A 19,844-nucleotide genomic window follows, 5' to 3' on the forward strand; every position below is an offset into this window, starting at 1 on the left:
AAAGTCCCTAATCTTTGGCCAGACGTACAGGGTCCCTCCTGCCTCTGCAGCCTCATCTCCCACCGTGCCCCCCTCCACACCTGAAGCTGGAGACGCCCGACCACCTGCAGGGCCCTCAGCCCGCCCCGTCGAGCCCATCTGTGCCTTTTATGTGTCGCTCCCTCTGTGGAGGGCTCTCTCCCTCCTGGGATGAAAGCTCTTCTGAAGAGGTTGCCTCCTCCCCGCCAACATACTCAGCAACACCTCTGTGCTCCTGCGGCCCGCGGGAACGTGCCGGCACCCGCGCCCGGCGTCGTGATGTCATTACCGCAGCCTCGTCCTTCCCCGTGACCTCCTCTAGAGCAGGTCTCTTGTCTGCTACTTTCTGGACCCACGATCCCTGCCACAGTGCCTGGCACACAGCCGGTGGGTGCTCAACTAACTGAATCGGTAAACAAGTTCCCTTCCAGTCAGTGATCTGCAGCCTCCTCTCTCACTTAAATTTTGATCGAACAGCTAATAAAATAGCTTAAGAGATGCATTTGAGTTTCCCTCCCTTCTCTTTAATAGCAGTAGGGTCAAACCTGATATGGACAAGGCAGTGAGCAAAAGAAGTGAAAAAGTACCTGCAAAATCCTCCCAATAAATAGGATCACACATTAGCTCAGCCATTCCAGAGTGAGTATGAAGGACAAGGTAGGACACACACTCTTGCAGCGTGTTTTTTTGTTAAGATGCTGAATTAAAGAAAGCGGAGAGGTATTGAAGCCTATGAGTAAAGCAGGGGTCACAGCTGCCCTCACTGGGATCTCAAAAGGGTTTAAAGAAGGGCCCCTCACCCAGGTCCTCTTAGGTCTCAGCCAAATGCTTCTGACTTGCTATCTGTCAAATCCAGCAAGACATCTGACAGCTCCACAGTGCCGTCAATCCAGCGCGTCCAGGCAGGAGCCGGGCCGACCCACTGAGCCAGTTGGGGGTTGGGGGCTGGGGAGGGGCCTGAGGAGATCACGGACCCCAGCTGTGGGTCCAGTCCCACTGCATCTGACCCTAAGTGCAAGTGGCTTTAAACACCAAACCTGTTTCCCAACTGAGAGCCTGGGTAAGCACTGGCTAAGCTTTGCCTTGCTGGTTGTACTGGAGAAGTTAATATACAGGGATATAGTGAGAGGTATAAATTCAGCAGCAGGCAGGGTCCCGGGCTGAGTTGAATGCACGTGGGCTGGCTTCTGTTAAGCCCAGGCTGAGCGCATGAGCCGAGGGATGGACAGATTCCTGCCATACCGTCCTGCACAAACTCTGGAACAGTCCTGTGGCTCTCCGTCCCACGCCGGGGAGCAAAGGAGTCCCCCCGCTCGAGGGCCTTCCCGGCAGACAGGCCCCTCCCCGTGGCCTCACCTGTCTGGGGTGGACAAGTACTTCTGCTTCTGGAATTTCTTCTCCAGGCCCATGAGCTGCAGCTCCGTGAAGATGGTGCGGCTCCGGCGGGGCTTCGTCTGCCGGGGCGTGGGCTGCTCCGTCTCCGACTCGCTGCTGCCGTGGTTCTCGCCCGCAGCCTCGGCAGAGGTGGCCTCGGTGGCCGGGTGGCGGGACAGAGCCTGGGCGATTCCCGGGGTGGCGGGGACCAGGTGGGGGATGACGGTGGGCTGTCGGGCGATCACCGAGAGGAGAGGATATGCCCGAAGGGAAGCGGGGCCTGGAAGACAAGCAGGGAGGCAGGTCGCACAGGAGCAGTGGGGGAAGGGGGCCAGAGGCCCTCAGAGGACCCCGGGCCGAGACCCATCTGTCTGGCAGGGCCTCGTGTTCACAGGGACGTATAAATGGGGGAAGGCTGGGTGGGCAGGGCACACGCAGATTTGCTCAGCCTGGTCTGGTTTGAAGTGAATCTTTCCCCATCTCTCCTGTTTGAACCCCTAAATTCTGGTTTCAGAGATACGGGTCAATGGCACTGAGCAGACGGAAAGAAGAACTCAGATAAAGCTAGAAACACATCCTTAAGGAAGCCGAGATCTGTAATAGACAATGCACCTGAGAAGCACCTCTGGTCTTTATAAAAATACATGGTTGTAGCTATGAATTCTCCCTGAGAAGTCGACGTACCTTGAATCGTAACATTTTTCAGAGCTGGAAGGATGCTTAAGGGTTATTTAATTCAACTCGCTCATTTCAGAGACAAGAAAACAGCCCCAGAAAGCCTGAGGGACTTGATGGTGTCACAGAGCTAGGAACAAGCAGACTCGGGAGTCAAACCAGGTTCTGGCTTGAAGTCCAGGGCTGTTACCACATCATGAATCACACGGATGCATCATTTAGAAGAGGGGGCCCAAAAGATTTTAATTCACGTGAAAATTCAGATCCATTACACTGGCTGCCTCTGGCACTGTGTTAAGGAGGATTCTCAGGCTGGGTCAGAGCCTGGCTGAAGAATTCAAGCTGAGGTTGATTAGCAATGTCTGTCACGGGTGTGCAGGGGTAGGGGGTGTGGTGGCCTCCACCCTAGTTTTGTGCCTCTTCTGCTTTAGGAATTTCAAGGCAAGAGGACTTTTCTGGCCAAGAATCTGTTCTGTCTTTTGTCGACTGAAAAAAATTGCACAACCTAAGAGTTGAGAATTATGTTTTATATTTTTGGACTTTCTGAGGACTTCAAGCCAGGGAGGCAGCCTCTCAGATAGCTCTGGGGGACTGATCCGAAGAGGTGAGGGGGCACTAGGATATACAGGAGTTTTTGCAACAAAGACCAGGTGGTCAGAACATCAAAAGATTAATTCTGGTAATTAAACAGAACCATGGATAGACCTAGAGACTGTCATACAGCGTGAAGTCAGAAAGAGAAAAACAAATATTGTATAATATCACTTATATGTGGAATCTAGAAAAATGGTAGAGATGAACTTATTTACAAAGCAGAAATAGAGACACAGATGTAGAGAACAAACGTATGGATACCAAGGTGGGGAGGGGGGCGGTGGGATGAATTGGGAGATTGGGATTGACATATATACACCACTTTGTATAAAACAGATAACTAATGAGAACCCACTGTACAGCACAGGGAACTCTACTCAATGCTCAGTGGGGACCTAAATGGGAAGGAAATCCAAAAAAGAGGGGATATATGCATATGTATAGCTGATTCACTTTGCTGTATAGCAGAAACTAACACAACATTGTAAAGCAACTATACTCCAATAAAAATGAAAAAAGAAAAAGAAAACCAGACATCTCAAGTCAATGAATTTAGCGCTTTTCTGTGTATGGGAAGAAAGAGTCTGGGCTCACTGAAATCATTCCTTTGATGTGCACCTCAGCTCTCTAGGGCCAGTGTTCTGTTCCTTCCCATCCTGAGTCCCCTCAGGGGGCACCGTTGGGGGCGGCTGCAGTGGCCGAGGGCTTGGCAGCGGGCAGCCGGGCAGCCCGTTTGTCTCCACCCTGAGTTCCCTCAAGGCTCACCATCGGGGTGGAGATAGATAGTGGCTGATGGTTGATGGCTGCAACATCTTTTGTTTGCTGATACTTTAAAGTTCAAGTGAAAAAGCTCTTCCTTTTCATTGTTCCATAGTATTGGGTTTAAAATGTCACCATCATTACCTATGGAAATCATTTTATCCCTCTGGGGCTCAGTTTTGTCATTTGTACAAGTGAGTAAAAGTAGGTAACTTCGAAGAATTTTTCAAACTCTAATATACCGATGTCACAAAAGCACATCATCCCAAGCCCATCTTGATATCTGATGAAAACAGAGAAGATTCTGTGGCTGCCCTTTGGGACTCAGCCCAGACCTGACAACTCACTACAAGGGCAAGGTGAGCGTCGGAGCCAAACATCACTCACACTCATCCTGGGTTGAAACCAACCAAGGTCACAGAAGCACCCAGGTGCTACGTGCAAGCTCTCTCTCCTCTGGGTTGGCATTTCTCTTCTTACTCATTTCCATGCTTCTGTTTTGGACCCCAGTCATAGTTATTAAAAGAGATAACTTCTCTTGTTCTTTGACTACATGTCTAGTAAGGCCCAGTAGAAACCACAAAGCTGTTAAATAATAAATCACGACTTCCACTGACTCTCCAGCCAAGGCTAACACTTGAGGGTTTTTGTCGTGGATTCTTTTAATGAAAAAAAAAAAAATTTTATAATGAGAAAAGCAGGATACCTGGGACAGTAGTTTTGGATCTGCATACATCACGAAATGCTACCTCTCCAAAAAAGTATCTAGGGCTTCCCTGGTGGCACAGTGGTTGGGAATCCGCCTGCCAATGCAGGGGACACAGGTTCAAGCCCTGGTCCAGGAAGATCCCACATGCCGTGGAGCAGCTAAGCCCATGCGCCACAACTACTAAGCCTGCGCTCTAGAGCGTGCAAACCACAGCTACTGAGCCTGCGTGCACAACTACTGAAGCCCACGCGCCTAGAGCCCATGCTCTGCAACAAGAGAAGCCACCGCAATGAGAAACCTGTGCACCGCAACCAAGAGTAGCCCCTGCTCGCCGCAACTAGAGAAAGCCCGCGCGTGGCAACGAAGACCCAACGCAGCCATAAATAAATTAATTAATTAATTTAAAAAAGAATAAAGTTATGGGGCTTCCCTGGTGGCGCAGTGGTTGAGAGTCCGCCTGCCGATGCAGGGGACGCGGGTTCGTGCCCCGGTCCGGGAAGATCCCACATGCCGCGGAGCGGCTGGGCCTATGAGCCATGGCCGCTGGGTCTGCGCGTCCGGAGCCTGTGCTCAGCCACGGAAGGGGCCACAACAGTGAGAGGCCCGCGTACCACAAAAAAAATAAAAATAAAGTTATAATATATTTTAAAAAGTATCTAAAAGCTTCTTATACTGCTATTTTGTTTTCATTACCAAAGTAGCACAATTTCTTATAAAAGACTTTTAAAACAATTCAGAAATATATAAAATAGAAGTCTCCCCTCCCAGTTTTCAACCCCAAATCTTACAGGTAAACTTCCATAATTGTTCCTGTGTATATACAGACATATATATGTTCCAAATCTAGTAATAATGTATTCTAATCTACTGAAACACATAGTTACAAAGTGTTTATTTTGTAAAATATAAACATGTCACTTTATTTTTTCTAAATGGATAGCCAACAACCCCCAAACCCTTTAGTGACTAGCCCATGACTTAAAATGCCAGCCTTAAGGTACGTTAAGTTCCCAGTGAAATGAAGTTGGGAATTTTTGTTTATCAGAATTCTGAGAGTCTACTGGGGAATTTTAGTCACCAGAAGTCTGAGAATCTCCTGCTTTCTAGAAAAGCAGCCAAACTGGGACAAGAAGCACCCTTCCCAAGGGCTGCCCTCTGTCGGGACGGCTATAAATAGGTGAGGTGCCTCTATGTGAGGGTAGTGGGTGTGCAGAATGAGGAGGGGTCGGGGAGGGAAGAGTTAGGAAATCAGGTGGATCGGGGATGGGGGCGGATTTGTTTGAGGCCGCCATGAATCTGCAACTCTGGGGAGAGTGAAGGCTACTTTGAGAGGATTTCTGAAAAACATTTTAGGGGTGTACAGGGTAAAATCGTTGAATATATTCCTTTAAGTAAAACTAACGATCATCCTGTTCAAGGCTTCTGTAATCAGATTTCTGTTGTCTTTGAGTATAATTCTATAGATACTGGGCCATATGGGGCCCTAAAAATAGCTGGGTTATGTCATGAATGCATGTGTCTGTTTCTGGACTCTATTCTACTGAACTAATGTATGTCCTATGATAGGACCATTCCACTTTTATTATTGTAGGGTTTAGGGAGTTTTATTATCTGACAGAACAAATTTCCCCTTTTTATTTTTTCTACAAAATTTTCTTGGCTATTGTCATTAATTAATTTTTCCAGTTGAATTTTAGAACCAACTTGTTAGTCTCTTAAAAAGCAAATCCCGCTGAAAATTTATTAGACTTCTGTTGACCTTATAGATTACTATCAGGAAACATGATTCTTTTGATGATCCTGTTCTCTGGTAAGTTGAAAGAAATTGCTGGTAATTAAAAATGGCTTTTGGAGATTTATGCCATTTGGTTCCATAAAGCTTAAACCCAATGAAAACCTTCATTAAAAAACAAAAACAAAACAAAAAACTTCAGAAGAATGGTAGTGATTTAAGGCAACATTCTAATCACCAAAGTCTGTAATTTCAGGAATCTTGACCCAATGTTCTGATGCAGATTCAGTGACAAAATTGTACCTCTCCCCAGTGGCACAGAGCACCTTCTGATGTTGGAGATGCACCCACAAGGCCACTGTGATGCTGATAAATATTTGGAGGATTCAGGAGGACCATCATTGTAGTAAATAAATACAATTGCAGTGAGGCACTGTGTTGAGGTTTTAGTATTTGACATGTGTCCCTAAGGAAGGAACAAGTGTGGCTGGACCAGGACACAGGGTGGGTAATGTGTGCACAGCAAAGCACGACGTCTCCTGAGAGGCAAACCAATGGGACCAGAAAAGTGAGACCAAACATATTCTCGCCAGCTGCTCTATGTCTTTCCTTGTTTTAAGATACGAACCGATTTCCAACAAAATAGGATCGCCCCAGAGCTTTCATTTCACAGAGCACTTACACACCCGCCTCTGATATTCTTACAAAAGCACTGTGAGATAATCCAGCCATCTATTTATATTTTGGCTAAATATCAAATTTAGATTTTAAAAATAGGGGGGAAATTATAAATTAGCTCATACATTGTGGGGTGGGGGACTTGGGTTACTGAGAAGGCAAATAATGTATAACACTATGTATTAAGTATGTCTTTCTCTTTTCCTGAGAATTATCACTATGTGAAAATGTTGACTAAAGACAGCTGTCCCGCCACCCTGGATCATTTACATACACTTGTGAAATTCAAGCACATTATCTGCTACTGAGAGGGAGTCATGACTGTCATAAACCAAAGACTTTGTTTAAACATTTTTAGTTGACAAAAGGAGTGTAAACATGACCACAGTGAATGCATTTTCTAATAGCTGCTTTCCTTCAACCCATCCCCCTAACCAATGTTTGGCTGTGGCATGGATATCACATAACTGCATGTATCGTACACCTAGAAATAGCTGCCTACCAAATGTTTGGCCGTTTTGAGAATCTGTTTTTGGATTAGAAAACCTGAGCACATTCGTGGTAGGCTGATGCCCAGGGACATCCCAGGGAGCCTGGGGAGATGCAGACCATTTGGGAGGCTAAACAGAATTTTCCGTCACGTGGATTCTGCAAACTGAGTGTAGATCACGCATACGAATGCACTTGGGCCAAGCATGGGCACAGTCCAGGGTGGCAGATTCCAGGCACATCTCCCCAACATAAGTCCTCCTTCCCCGCGGAGGCCAGTCCCCCCACTTACAGCTGGACGTGAACCCCAGAGCAGAGTCCCCAAAGCACAGTGTTGGCTTCCACACACACCTCCTGGGGGCTCCTCTTCCATTGCTCCAACAGGCCAGTCCCCAAAATGGCTCTCCACACCCACTATTCCGGTTGACACAAGCGAGGTCCAAATGTCTTAGTGGATAAGGATCTCTAAGCTGCCTGCTTGACTGATTTATGTCCTAGGAATGTGTGACCTGTATACCCACAGAAAGCGTCCAAGGGACAAGCAACACACACAAAGCCACAGGTAGAGATGGTATTCCTGACGGTTAACCTGAAAGAAAGACTCAGTGGAACAACTGAGTAGCTCTGGCTGAGCTTCCTGGGAAAAATCATAAAACCACCCACACCGAATTATTCGCATCGACTCACATCCCTGCAGACTGGCTGGTAATTTGGGGCAGTGGAAAGAACAGGACCTCGCTGACTTGTGGAGTGAACCTGAGCAGGTTATCAAAACTTTCTTAGTTTCAATTTCCTCTTCTGTAAAGTAGGGCTAATAATAGTTCCCCCTTGTATCTTACTGGGAAGATTAAATGCATTAAGGTATGTGAAGTGCCTAGTGGGCATTTCATTACTGTTAGTTCCCTTTCCTTTCCTCTTTTCACTTTAGTGGTTTGATGCTCTGTGAATGAGCCAAAAGAAAACAGATGGATTTTCTTATCAAGAAAGCAGACCTACTTGTGAACTATGCATGTGCATCTTCTTATCCTCCGTGCATTCGTATGCAAAGCAAGATGAAACAGCACTTGAATCTGCTAGCTTCTCTTTGCCAAATGAGGGTCTTCAAGTGCCCTGACAGCAACAAGAGAGCTAAAGGATATCAGTGGGAGGGCTAACCAGGCCAGACATCCCCCTAAAATCATCAAGACTCCAGAAATAACTACTGTGGTTTTGCAGACCTGTATAAACAATTCACAGCCCTCCCCAAGATTAGTCGCAGGCAAAGAAGGATGAAGTTAGTGGGACACAGGACTGTACCCAGAGTCAATTTCTAAACACTGCAGAGAAAACAGAGGTGGGGTGGTTAAAATGGACTTGCCTGGTCGTATGCTGAAGATGGATTAAGGAAAGGCTGAGCTGAGGGTAAGTAGCAACCAGACATGAAAGTTCAGTGCTTGTCTGCCTATATGCAGAATCTGTAAGAATGTCAAGGAAGCGAGGAAATATAACAAGGCTGAGTGGACTTTTAACTCTGTGATACACTAAGGTTCTAGCCCAGTAAGAGTTAATGGAATACGTGCCCCCTTTACAGGTTATGGCTTTGTGTGACTAAAGAAAAGAGAAAATGTTTTACGAGGTCAACTCAAAGGCTGACAGAACATCTTAGCCATTAATTACCTCATTAAGAAAGAGCGGGTGGGCAGGTTGTAAATGAATTAGAAACGTGAAATAAACTTATTCCAAAATCCACACGCGACTGCCATAATGTAGACTCTGGAATAAGCATCTATAGTTAAATTAAAAACTGAAGAAAGTTCACAAAGGTTGATGAATAAAGGGATGAAAGCATTTCTGGGGATTTGGAAAAATGAAGATTTGGGAAATAAAGAGGAGACCAGAGCAATGACAGTAGGCTTGACTGCATCACGCCATCTTTTCAGAGTCTTGATTTTGCAAAGAGACAAGCTCGGTCTCACCACGTTCAACCTGCAATGCCATCAAAATTATAGACACCCACAAGAACGCTGGGCTGCACTGGGAGCTGCGTGAAATCAATTAAGCTAGCCTGGCAGATAGGTTTATGGTCCTTCCCATGCTGCCTAAAATGCCCTACCGCCCAAACGTGGTCATCATCCACCCTCTAGCCATCACCACTCCACATCTCCCTCCGCCAAAGAACACACTGGAGATGGCACTGTCTTTCTCCTCCTGGCCATTCTGTTGTCTCCACACACCCACACCTGCTTTCAGCCATACCTCATAACCACTCACGGACAGAAAGCTTCCAGAACAGCTGTTGTTTAGTACAGAGACCGAATTAATCGCTCCCACCTTCATGCACCCCCAGCTTTTTGTGTGTGTCCTTATTCACCCTTACTTAATTCAAACCTTGGAGCAAGGGTTCATGTGTTTACCCATTTGTTTCTCACTAGACTGCAAACTTCTTTAGGACAGAGTTAAAAAGTGCATCTTCCTAGGGAAAACTCCATGCCTGGCTCAAACTGATTTTACCTGGAATCAGAAGACTGGGGCTGGAGATGTGGTTCTGACACCTTTGACAACTTTGGGCTCCGTGGCCTTGGTTAAACCAGACTTCCAAAGTTCTGCTCTCTCTTCTAAAAAAATGACACTAATAATGCTTCTCCCAAGCTTGTTGAAGGATCACATTGGATAATGAGTATAAAAAAAATTTTAAACAATGAAGAACTATACCCAAAAAGGCAGTAATTTTTTCCAGCAGTCAAAAAGCACTAACTTTCCAAATTTTAGAGATGTCTCCATTCACTAAGAAAGCATACTCCTGCTTCCTGTGCTAACGTAAACCAACCCTTTGTCTCGTCCCTTATCCTTCATAATTTCTAGTTAAGGTCCTATTGTCACAGGGACAGAGGCTACACAAAGCTGACCAGGAGGATCTTCTAGTTCGCTGTCACCATCATCTGTGAACTCTACCAAGTAGCTACTCAGCTCTGTGCTAACTGCTGGAGACGGGAAGAGAAGCGATTCCTCACCTCTGTCCTCAGAAGCTGGTTATCGCACTGGAGACATGAGACATTACAATAAAAGGTAAATAAGAAAACAAAGCAGTTTTTGTGTGGCAAATGCTGAGTGGCAGAAGACCTACAGGAATTCAGGATGGACTGCCGCACTCCAGAGCGTACAGTGCCTGGTTGTGAAAAGAGGAGCCGGGGTTCTTCGGGGAAAGGAAGAACCCACAGGACCTGGAGAAACACTAGATTGCGGTGGGAGAGGAGGGCAGACACACAGAAGGTGCCAGAGGACTCAAGACTCCAGCAGTGTAAGCTGGGACGAAGTGAGAGAGTGGCATGGACATGTGTAAAACCGATAGCTAGTGGGAAGCAGCCACATAGCACAGGGAGATCAGCTCGGTGCTTTGTGACCACCTAGAGGGGTGGGATAGGGAGGGTGCGAGGGAGGGAGATGCAAGAGGGAGGAAGATGCCGGGATATATGTACAGCTGATTCACTTTGTTATTAAGCAGAAACTAACATACCATTGTAAAGCAATTATACTCCAATAAAGATGTTTAGGAAAAAAAAAAAAAAAAGACTTCAGCGGTAAGTGCTGGGATCGGAGCACCTCTTCCTCTGCCCAGTGACAACGTTTGGGTAGAAAAGATAAGGCTCGCAGAGGCTTATTTAGTTTGCAGTAAAATCAGACACTGAAGTGATGATTCCTGGCAGGCCTGGACGGTCACAAACTAGGGTTCCCCGAAGGACTCTAAGATGGGTCTGTGGATTTTACACAGAACAAGAGTTGAAGGGTTGAAAGCAGAATTTGTCTCCCAAGAAGAAAAACTTAAGACCAACAGAGGATGAAAGACTGGGTCTTGGGGTACATCTTCATCAATGGAGCTGGAAAAGGAAATAAGACCAATAAACCAGGCAGACATTGTAGCCTAAGAAGCAAGTAGCAGAAGTAAGTGCACAGGGTCAATGAAAATGGCCAGAGAATTTCAAGAAGGATACACTTTCAACAAGGTTACTCACTAGGAAATCTCTTGACGTAAGTTTTGAAAATTTCCCCCCTTCTCAGATACTCCCAGACCTATCTTCATGGTACAGGAATCTCCACAAGGCAGGCTGGGAAAATGTGCGTTGTGCCAGGGCCCTGGGTGGCTTCGAGGAAAAGCCACAGGAGATTACTTTCTGCAAGTGGCCCTGTGGGTTCCAGGCAAGCTCTTGATTACCCAGGAGGAGAAGCATCCACCAAACTCAGAACATCTCATGCCAAAATGTAATTTTCTAAATTCAAGTTAATTTCCCTTGTCTCCCTATGCATCCTAATTCTGGCTTAAATATATTCTCTGTAGCTTGCCTTTGGTTGCAAAGAATTAGAAACAAAGTGGGATAAAAGAGAGTAAAATTCAATTAAGTTTAACAAATTATGGAACACCTAGTGTAGATACTATGCCAGGAACTGGGGATAAAAGAGTACACAAGACAGACCAGGTTCTCGCTCAGCCCAGCTGATGGACAGCGGACAGTTAAGGAAGAAGCATTTCAGCAAGAGGATTTGACCAAGTATAGGTGGTGAGGATCCACCTGAAAGAGTGTCATTTAAACTGAGGGATGACATTAGCTGAGATTCTAATCAGAGAATAAAAAGAAACAGGTAAAAGTCTACAAATTTGCCAAATACTAACTGTGAAATCTGTTTTTTATTTATTTATCTATCTATCTATCTATCTATCTATCTATCTATCTACCTACCTATCTTGGTTGCACTGGATCTTCGTTGCTGTGTGCGGGCTTTCTCTAGTCGCGGCGAGCAGGGGCTACTCCTTGTTACAGTGCATAGGCTTCTCATTGCGGTGGCTTCTCTTGTTGCGGAGCACGGGCTCTAGGCGTGCGGGCTTCAGTAGTTGTGGCACACGGGCTCAGTAGTTGTGGTTCGTGGGCTCTAGAGCACAGGCTCAGTAACTGTGGCGCACGGGCTTACTTGCTCCGCAGCGTGTGGGATCCTCCTGAACCAGGGCTCGAAACTGTGTCCCCTGCATTGGCAGGCGGATTCTGAACCACTGCGCCACCAGGGAAGTCCCCCCATTATTTTCTGATGAAAGTGTGCCCTTAAAACTTATGCAGATAACTCAGCCCAGGGACACAGAACTATGTTGCAAAATGGACTCAAACCAGGGAGGAATCTACTTACTGAAGCTAGGAGGATAGAGCACTGTATTTGGGGGACGGCTCTTGGTGGAGAGAATGAAAGAATTCCTCTCCTTTCTCTTTTACTCAAGGTGTTAAGATGGAATGGCAATGAGGGTACCTCCAAACAGTAGCGGAAAAATTATACAACAGACATCAATATTTATTTGTTTGAGTCTTGCTCTTGTAGGTAATAAGGGAGAACAGTAATAAGGAGTAGTAGTAGGAATAACAGTGACAAGATTCTGCAACACAGTGAATGTGAAGCATGTGGACCATGGCACCCAACTGGCCAACCAGGACCAAAGACAGTTGCTCCCTGCAGCAAGATGCCCCCTGCACTGAGCCACGTCCCGTCTATTTAAGATCCAACTCTACCCTCAACAACGCCATTCAGCTTGCTTTATAAGCTTCAGTCCACAATGAGGTCTCTCTTTCTCTGAATTTTCCTCATCAGTAGATGGGGGGAGTCGGCTGGGTTTTAAGGTCCCTTTTGGTACCAAGATGCAATGACTTTATCAGCAATATCACACTCAGACACAGTTGAGTCTCTCTTACATTTCTCAACTCGATTGTAAAGTCTTTGTCTTATGCTTCAGTTTCCCACAGTGTACGTCCCATACTTTGCAAATGGTATCAACTAAACAAATATTAGCTGAGTTTAACGAGTGAGCTCAGAGAAAGAGTATTAATGCCTTCCTGCACGTAAGCCTCCTCAGTACTACTAAATCTTGTCAGTTCACAAGGGAGTAGAGTGGTGAACTAATTACTCATCTGATATCTTAGGTGATCCAGATCTAATTACAAAGGCAAAAGACTACCTTTGCATAAGTCTCACTATGCACAATTAAGACTCTGAGGCTATGTGATTTACAGGGAATGACACATTGAATAACAAAACAGAGAGATTATTTTTTTCTAACCCAGCCTTTGCTGGGATAAGGTGTTAAAGTCACACAGAAGGTCCACGTCTGAACTAGGAGCAGAGCGATTCACTTTGTTACGCAGCAGAAACTAACACACCACTGTAAAGCAATTATACTCCAATAAAGATGTTAAAAAAAAAAAAACAACCTCCAGAGGAAAGGACAAATGTGCTGTTCATGTCACTGTACTGCGTTTCTAGGCAAGAGCCACCAAAATGCTGAGTACTGTTTGGCCTCATATACTTATTTTTCCTCATTCATGTGGTCTATTTCTTTTAATGGTTAACTCTTTCAGTCTGCAACCCAGTGTGAAAAGCACTATGATTTAAATAATCTGAGAAGACATGGTAAATATTAACCTTGGAAGTTTCTGGGCTTTTGCAATTTCTCTCCTTTTCTTTCCAGCTTTACTGAGGCCTGATTGATAACTAAAAACTGTATATAATGAAGGTATACAGCGTGCGATTTGATGCATATATATATATATATATACATACACTATGCAGTGATGACTGCAATCCAGCTAATTAACACATCCATCACCTCACATGGTTACTTTCTGGGTGTGTGCTAAGAACCCTTAAAATCTACTCTCATAACAAATTTCAAGTATACAATACAGTATTGTTGACTGGAGTCAGCATGCTGCACGTTAGGTCTCCAGAACATATTCATCTTATAACTGAAAGTTTGTACCCTTGGACCAACATCTCCCCATTCACCCCCACTATCAGCTCCCCACAACCACTCTTCTGTTTCCATGAGTCCTACGATTTTAGACTGCACCTATAACAGGAGGTCATGCAGTCTTTGTCTTGGCCTAACTTATTTCACTTTGAATGATGTCCTCCAGGTTCATCCATACTGTCACAATGGCAGGATTTCCTTCCTTTTCTTTTCGTTTCTCTTTTATTTTTCATTGGGGTATAGTTGTTTTACAATGTTGTGTTAGTTTCTACTGTACAGCATAGTGGAGTTCCCTGTGCTATACAGCAGGTTCTCATTAGTTGTCTATTTCATACATATTAGTGTATATATGTCAATCCCAATCTCCCAGTTCATTCCACTCCCCCTTTCCCCCCTTGATGTCCATACATTTGTTCTCTACGTCTGTGTCTCTATTTCTGCCTTGCAAACAGGTTCGACTGTACCATTTTTCTAGATTTCACATATAGGCGTTAATATGATATTTGTTTTTCTCTTTCTGACTTACTTCACTCTGTATGACGGTCTCTAGGTCCATCCACGTCTCTACAAGTGACCCCATTTCATTCCTTTACATGACTGAGTAATATCCCATTGTATATATGTGCCACATCTTCTTTATCCATTCATCTGTCGATGGACACTTAGGTTGCTTCCATGTCCTGGCTATTATAAATAGTGCTGCAATGAACATTGGGGTACATGACTCTTTTTGAATTATGGTTTTCTCAGGGTATATGCCCAGTAGTGGGATTGCTGGGTCATATGGCAGTTCTATTGTTAGTTTTTTAAGGAGCCTCCATACTGTTCTCCATAGTGGCTGTATCAATTTACATTCCCACCAACAGTGCAAGAGGGTTCCCTTTTCTCCACACCCTCTCCAGCATTTATTGTTTGTAGATTTTTTGATGATGGCCATTCTGAGCAGTGTGAGGTGATACCTCATTGTAGTTTTGATTTGCATTTCTCTAATAATTAGTGATGTTGAGCATCTTTTCATGTGCCTCTTGGCCATCTGTATGTCTTCTTTGGAGAAATGTCTATTTAGGTCTTTTGCCCCTTTTTTAATTGGGTTTTTTTTTTTTTTGATATTGAGCTGCATGAGCTGTTTGTATACTTTGGAGATTAATCCTTTGTCTGTTGATTCATTTGCAAATATTTTCTCCCATTCTGAGGGTTGTCTTTTTGTCCTGTTTATAGGATTTCCTTCTTTTTCAAGGCTGAATAATATTCCACTGCATACAGAATAGTTATTTATTTCACATTTCTTTTTCTATTTATTTGTCAACAAACACTTAGGTTGTTTCCATGTCTTGGCTGTCATGAATAATGTTGCATTGAACATAAGGGTGCATTTTTCTCTTCAAGAGAGAGATTTTATTTCCTTTGGATATATACCCAGAAGAGAGACTGTCAGGTCATATGATAATTCTATTTTTAATTTTTTTAGGAACTTCCATACTTGTTTTCCATGATGGCTGTAATCATGTCGTCCATTTTTTAGGAAGCTTGAGCATGTTAGAGATTAACAGCTAATAATCTGATACTTTACCAGCCAGTCTGAAAGACTTCTGCTTGGAAATTTTTCCTAAAGTGGACTTAGTAGACGTTTAAGAGGGAAGGAGGAAGTAAGGGTAGACCTCTGACTATATTACAGCTCAATGGCCCACAACACTGGCATCGATTTGTTCTTAAAAAAATAATAACTCACCCTACAGTAAGGGTCTGAGAAAGGGTCAATCTCTCCAAAAGAAGAGAGGCTCAACAAGCTGCTAAATCAATCTCATGTCCCTTAAATTCCACCCATGATCTCAAGGCGATGGACTGATGGAAGGGACAAAGGAAGGAAAGCTTATCGCGCACCACCATGGGCTAGACTTTGCACATGCCATATCTCTTTTACTCTTCACAAAAATTATCCAATGACGAGGGCACATATCTGGAATATGAATAGAAATCTGTTTGATTCATGGCCACGCTCATAATTATATCATGCTACCTTTCAAAATCCTAAAATACACCTTCCCAGGGACTTTCCTTTCTGACATTCTAGTGTTCCAGACAGTTGATGTACATTCATGCACCATTCAAACCCACTGCCTCTTCCTGGGTGTGCTTGTGACTTAGGTACTGGCATTGGCTCACATGGCATAAAAATAGTAAGACCTCATAATTTTCATGACTCAGCACCCTATTCCCCCTCCCCAGAAAAGACAGGCAAAGGATATAGTATTTTTGTTTCTTCTTAAATCACAGTAGTTTTTTCCCAATAGAAAGCAACATGTTTCAACGTAGAAAATTTAAATCTACAGAAATATAGACACCAAAAAAAGTTGCGTACACTCCCACGTACAGAAAAACCAGTGAAGCTCACAGATTCCTGAAAGATGTAGGAGGTCCTATTTGGAGAGGCTCTGCTTTGCCTGGAAGAAAGATGGCACCATGGTTTTAGTCCAGCAAGAAAAAGAGGACAAACAGTTGTGTTTCCTGGGGAACAGCTTGGGTTGAAACAAAGTATGAGTATGACATTCTGAAATCCATCTAACACAGAAATAATGGGCCTATTACCAAGACCAAAGAACTGAGCCAAGCCACACACATGGGCAGAGAACTCAAATTTGTAGCCAGATGCCCAGGTATTTTCTAATTTTCCATGAGCCGTTTCCCCACTGACCATGTGAGTAGAGAGGCATTTTTATAGAACTTGCAACTATTCCGAGAGATACATATCAATAGTCTTCTCCCAATGAGTCAAATTTACTTCCCCAGCTGGTAGCAAGTTAACAAATGCTGTGGACAAGTTGTACAAACACAAGTAAATACTGCCTCTCCTCACTAGATTCTGAGCTCAGGATTATCAGTTCAAAAATTGTCATTCTATTAACAGAAAAAAAAAATAAGGTCAATAAATAGCAGTGCAGAATTTTACCAAGATTACTTCAAAGCACAGATGTTTTTTAAACTGAAGTAAATTTACAAAAACACAGATTGTTTAAATAAGCGTATGTAATTCAATATCCTGAGATAAACCATAATGGAAAAGACTATAAAAAAGAATATGTATATATGTATAACTGAATCACTTTGCTGTACAGCAGAAATTAACACAACGTTGTAAATCCACTACACTTCAGTACGATAAGTAAATAAAGAAGGATGTATATTTTTTTAAACTAGGATCTCTTCTGCCTATTTAATAAGATGAACATTAGAACAAGATTTTGAAATTTAATCAGAACATGGAAAATTATACAAATGTCAATGTAATAATTGATATATTTCACTTTAAATACATACTATTATAAACTGAAAAGGGCAATACACCTGTAGGCTGATAGTATCATCCGGCCGGGACCCCTGGGAAAGCACAGTCCTTCCCAGAACATCTCCCTTCCTTCTGTCAACACTACAGAACCCACACAAAGCATAACTAACTACCAGCGCAGACTCAGTGCGACCCTGCAGTAGGTCCACATCCCTCCAACAGTTGGAAAGTATTCATCTCTACTGTTCGCATTCAGCACAGAAAAGACGATTTTTGACAAAAGCAACTTCTAGGCCCCAATGAGAAGAGCTTAACACATGTTTTGTCCTGCAGGCATGAGCTCTCTTCGGGCCCAACCCCCGAAGGCCCTGTACCCAGCACCCCTAGGTCCTTTTTGGAGGCCAGATCCTGCCTCCCCTCTCTCATCACACATCTGACAGCTGAGGTGAGGACTGCCCCAGGGAAGCATCTTCCCCGTCCAGGAAGCGGAGCTGAGAGTGAGTCAGAGCACAGCGGGGTCCGTCTCTGGTCCGCTGCGTCCACATCATTATCCCACTGCTCAGCAGAGGACCGGCAGAAGGCAGGAGTGTGGTAATGTCGTTCAAAGTACAAATAAAGACATTGGATGGGTGTGTGCTCCTAGGACACTGCAAAAGCCTCCAAAAATAGCCTCACACAGCAGCCAATCTACACCCCACCAATATCTCAGTGGCAAACATCCATTCACAGAGAAGAGGAAGAACCGCAGTTGGTCTTTTATATTTTGAGGTCTATAGCGAAATTATTAGCGTCAGGTTCGAGCCGTCACTTTTCTAAGGTAGCAATTAAATACAAAGAAGCGGTGACACTTGTTAACGCGCTCACTTACTGATTAGGGCACCTGGCCGGTCAGAGTTCAAAGGGGAAATAATCTGCCCCAACACACCAACTCCAAGTACAGCTGATGGGCGCTACATTTCTTCTCATTCTTAACTAGCAAGGATCTATAGCATCCTTAGTTTCAAAAATCTCTGGGCATTATATCCAAAGAGAATCCTTCAGAAACACTGAGGCAGTTCGTTTCTCCTGAGGAATTTCTGAGAACGTTCGTGTAGGAAGGGCCTGTCCTGACAAACTTCTCCGTCCCCAGCGCTGTTCTTTCTACTGTCCACACACTAACGTTTGCTACTCTTTCTTAACCAGCTTTCCTACCTCCGCCCCTAGCCACACCCAGCTGTCCCTACACCAGCGTTACCTCCTGTCAAGGCTGGGCAAACGATGTAGGACCCAGACACGGCATGACTCCCAAGCACTGAGAGACACGAGGCCCAGCTCAGAGTCACACGTGCGGATTTAAAAAGCACCTCCAGCCTTACCCTCTGTGCCAGCCCTGGCTCTGAACCCACCTGCAGACCAAATGGAGTATCCACGTGGAGGTCAGCCAGCCCAACTACTCCAATCCTTCCCACAGACAAAGATGAAACAGGAGACAGGAGATGTGCAAAAAAAACCCCCACATCTCTGAAACTGGAAACTGGGTGTGGACTCAGCCTAAGAAGGGAGAGAAGAGCCCAGGGGAGGTCGGACCCCGGAGCAAAGAGTCTCCAGTAACAGCATCCTTGGACGATTCAGGGAAATTAGTGGGTCTGCAGCCACACGTTTACTTCAGAACCGTCTAGGGTCAGCTAAGGCTTCAGAGAAGGACCTAAAGTGGCCTGTTGGCCTCTTCCCTGCAGGAGAACAAAGAAAAGTTGGGGGTGAGGGGAGCAGAGTTTATTAAAACAGGTCCTGACAAACGTCTCGTCCAAACGCATCTTGTGCAATGAAGGACATGGTCCTCCTTAGTTTACAACTCCTTGAACAATTTAGTCACGAAAAGGAGACAAAAGATTCCAGGACTCAGTGCTGTGCGATCTGGGAAATGGTTTGCAAGCATCTGGTCTTTCTTGCGGAGAGGGGAGAGAGGCCGAAGGTGATGGGAGATGCACTTAATATACAAGTTCTGAGAAATGGGCTCAGCAGAGCAACAAACACTGCTCATCTGAAATCTCTGGACAGCTGGAGAAAGGGAAGCTTGCTGCCTGGAATAGTTCTGTGGGGCACTTCCCATGACATCCTGGAGGTTTGCCTAAAAAAGTCAGGTGAAAGGCGTTTCCTGATGCCTCTGGATCTCAAAGGGGAGAAGGGCTCCGAGGAGAACAAGTGGCCGGCCGGCCCGACAACATGAAGTCACAGAAACATCAAAGGGTCTGTCTTACTGGGCGATGCTAGCACGCTGATAACTCATCATCTTCAACACCATCAAAACGCCTATCAGGACCCTAATGATGGGGCCTGTCACAGGAAAGGAAATGAGAAACTCACAAAGCACCAAAATCATTCGTGCTCGTAATGTTTATAATGGGGTGGGTGTGGGGGATGGAATCATCTAACTTTTTAGTTAAAACAAAAGACTTGACATTAAATTAAAAGTAAAAGAAATGAAAAGTAAAACAACTATTAAATAAAGGTATAAATGAGCAATATTGTACTAGTCATCATGACTTAAAATGAGAGGCTTAATGCCTTAGAGCCAAAAAGAACAGTGAGCCCATTCATTAATTGCTATCTCATTATTCGGGAGATTTGTTGACAGCTCTATTGCTCACTCTAATTATTTTTGGCCCAAACACTTTAGCCCTTAGGAAAATCATTAGTAATAATAAATTTGGGGCTTCCCTGGTGGCGCAGTGGTTGAGAGTCCGCCTGCCGATGCAGGGGACACGGGTTCATGCCCCCGTCCGGGAAGATCCCA

At 44.6% G+C, this 19,844-nt stretch overlaps 2 protein-coding genes across 2 annotated transcripts in view; both read right to left on the reverse strand.

Annotated features, from left to right (window-relative positions):
• The window catches only part of LOC103070660 (homeobox protein BarH-like 2), a 23,835-nt gene extending 22,420 nt beyond the window's left edge, over nucleotides 1-1,415 (reverse strand). Inside the window, exon 1 of the mRNA XM_007463137.1 lies at nucleotides 1,375-1,415. The gene's annotated coding sequence lies outside the window, so the exon portion shown is untranslated. The remainder of the gene's footprint in view (nucleotides 1-1,374) is intronic.
• Nucleotides 1-19,844, reverse strand: part of BARX2 (BARX homeobox 2) — a 69,457-nt gene that overhangs the window by 12,721 nt on the left and 36,892 nt on the right. Inside the window, exon 2 of the mRNA XM_007463136.1 lies at nucleotides 1,375-1,672. Within this exon, the coding sequence (XP_007463198.1) occupies nucleotides 1,375-1,672 (298 nt within the window). The remainder of the gene's footprint in view (nucleotides 1-1,374; nucleotides 1,673-19,844) is intronic.

The sequence above is a fragment of the Lipotes vexillifer genome, unplaced genomic scaffold (genome assembly GCF_000442215.2).
Source record: "Lipotes vexillifer unplaced genomic scaffold, Lipotes_vexillifer_v1.1 scaffold1640, whole genome shotgun sequence".
NCBI classification, from domain to species: domain Eukaryota; kingdom Metazoa; phylum Chordata; class Mammalia; order Artiodactyla; family Lipotidae; genus Lipotes; species Lipotes vexillifer.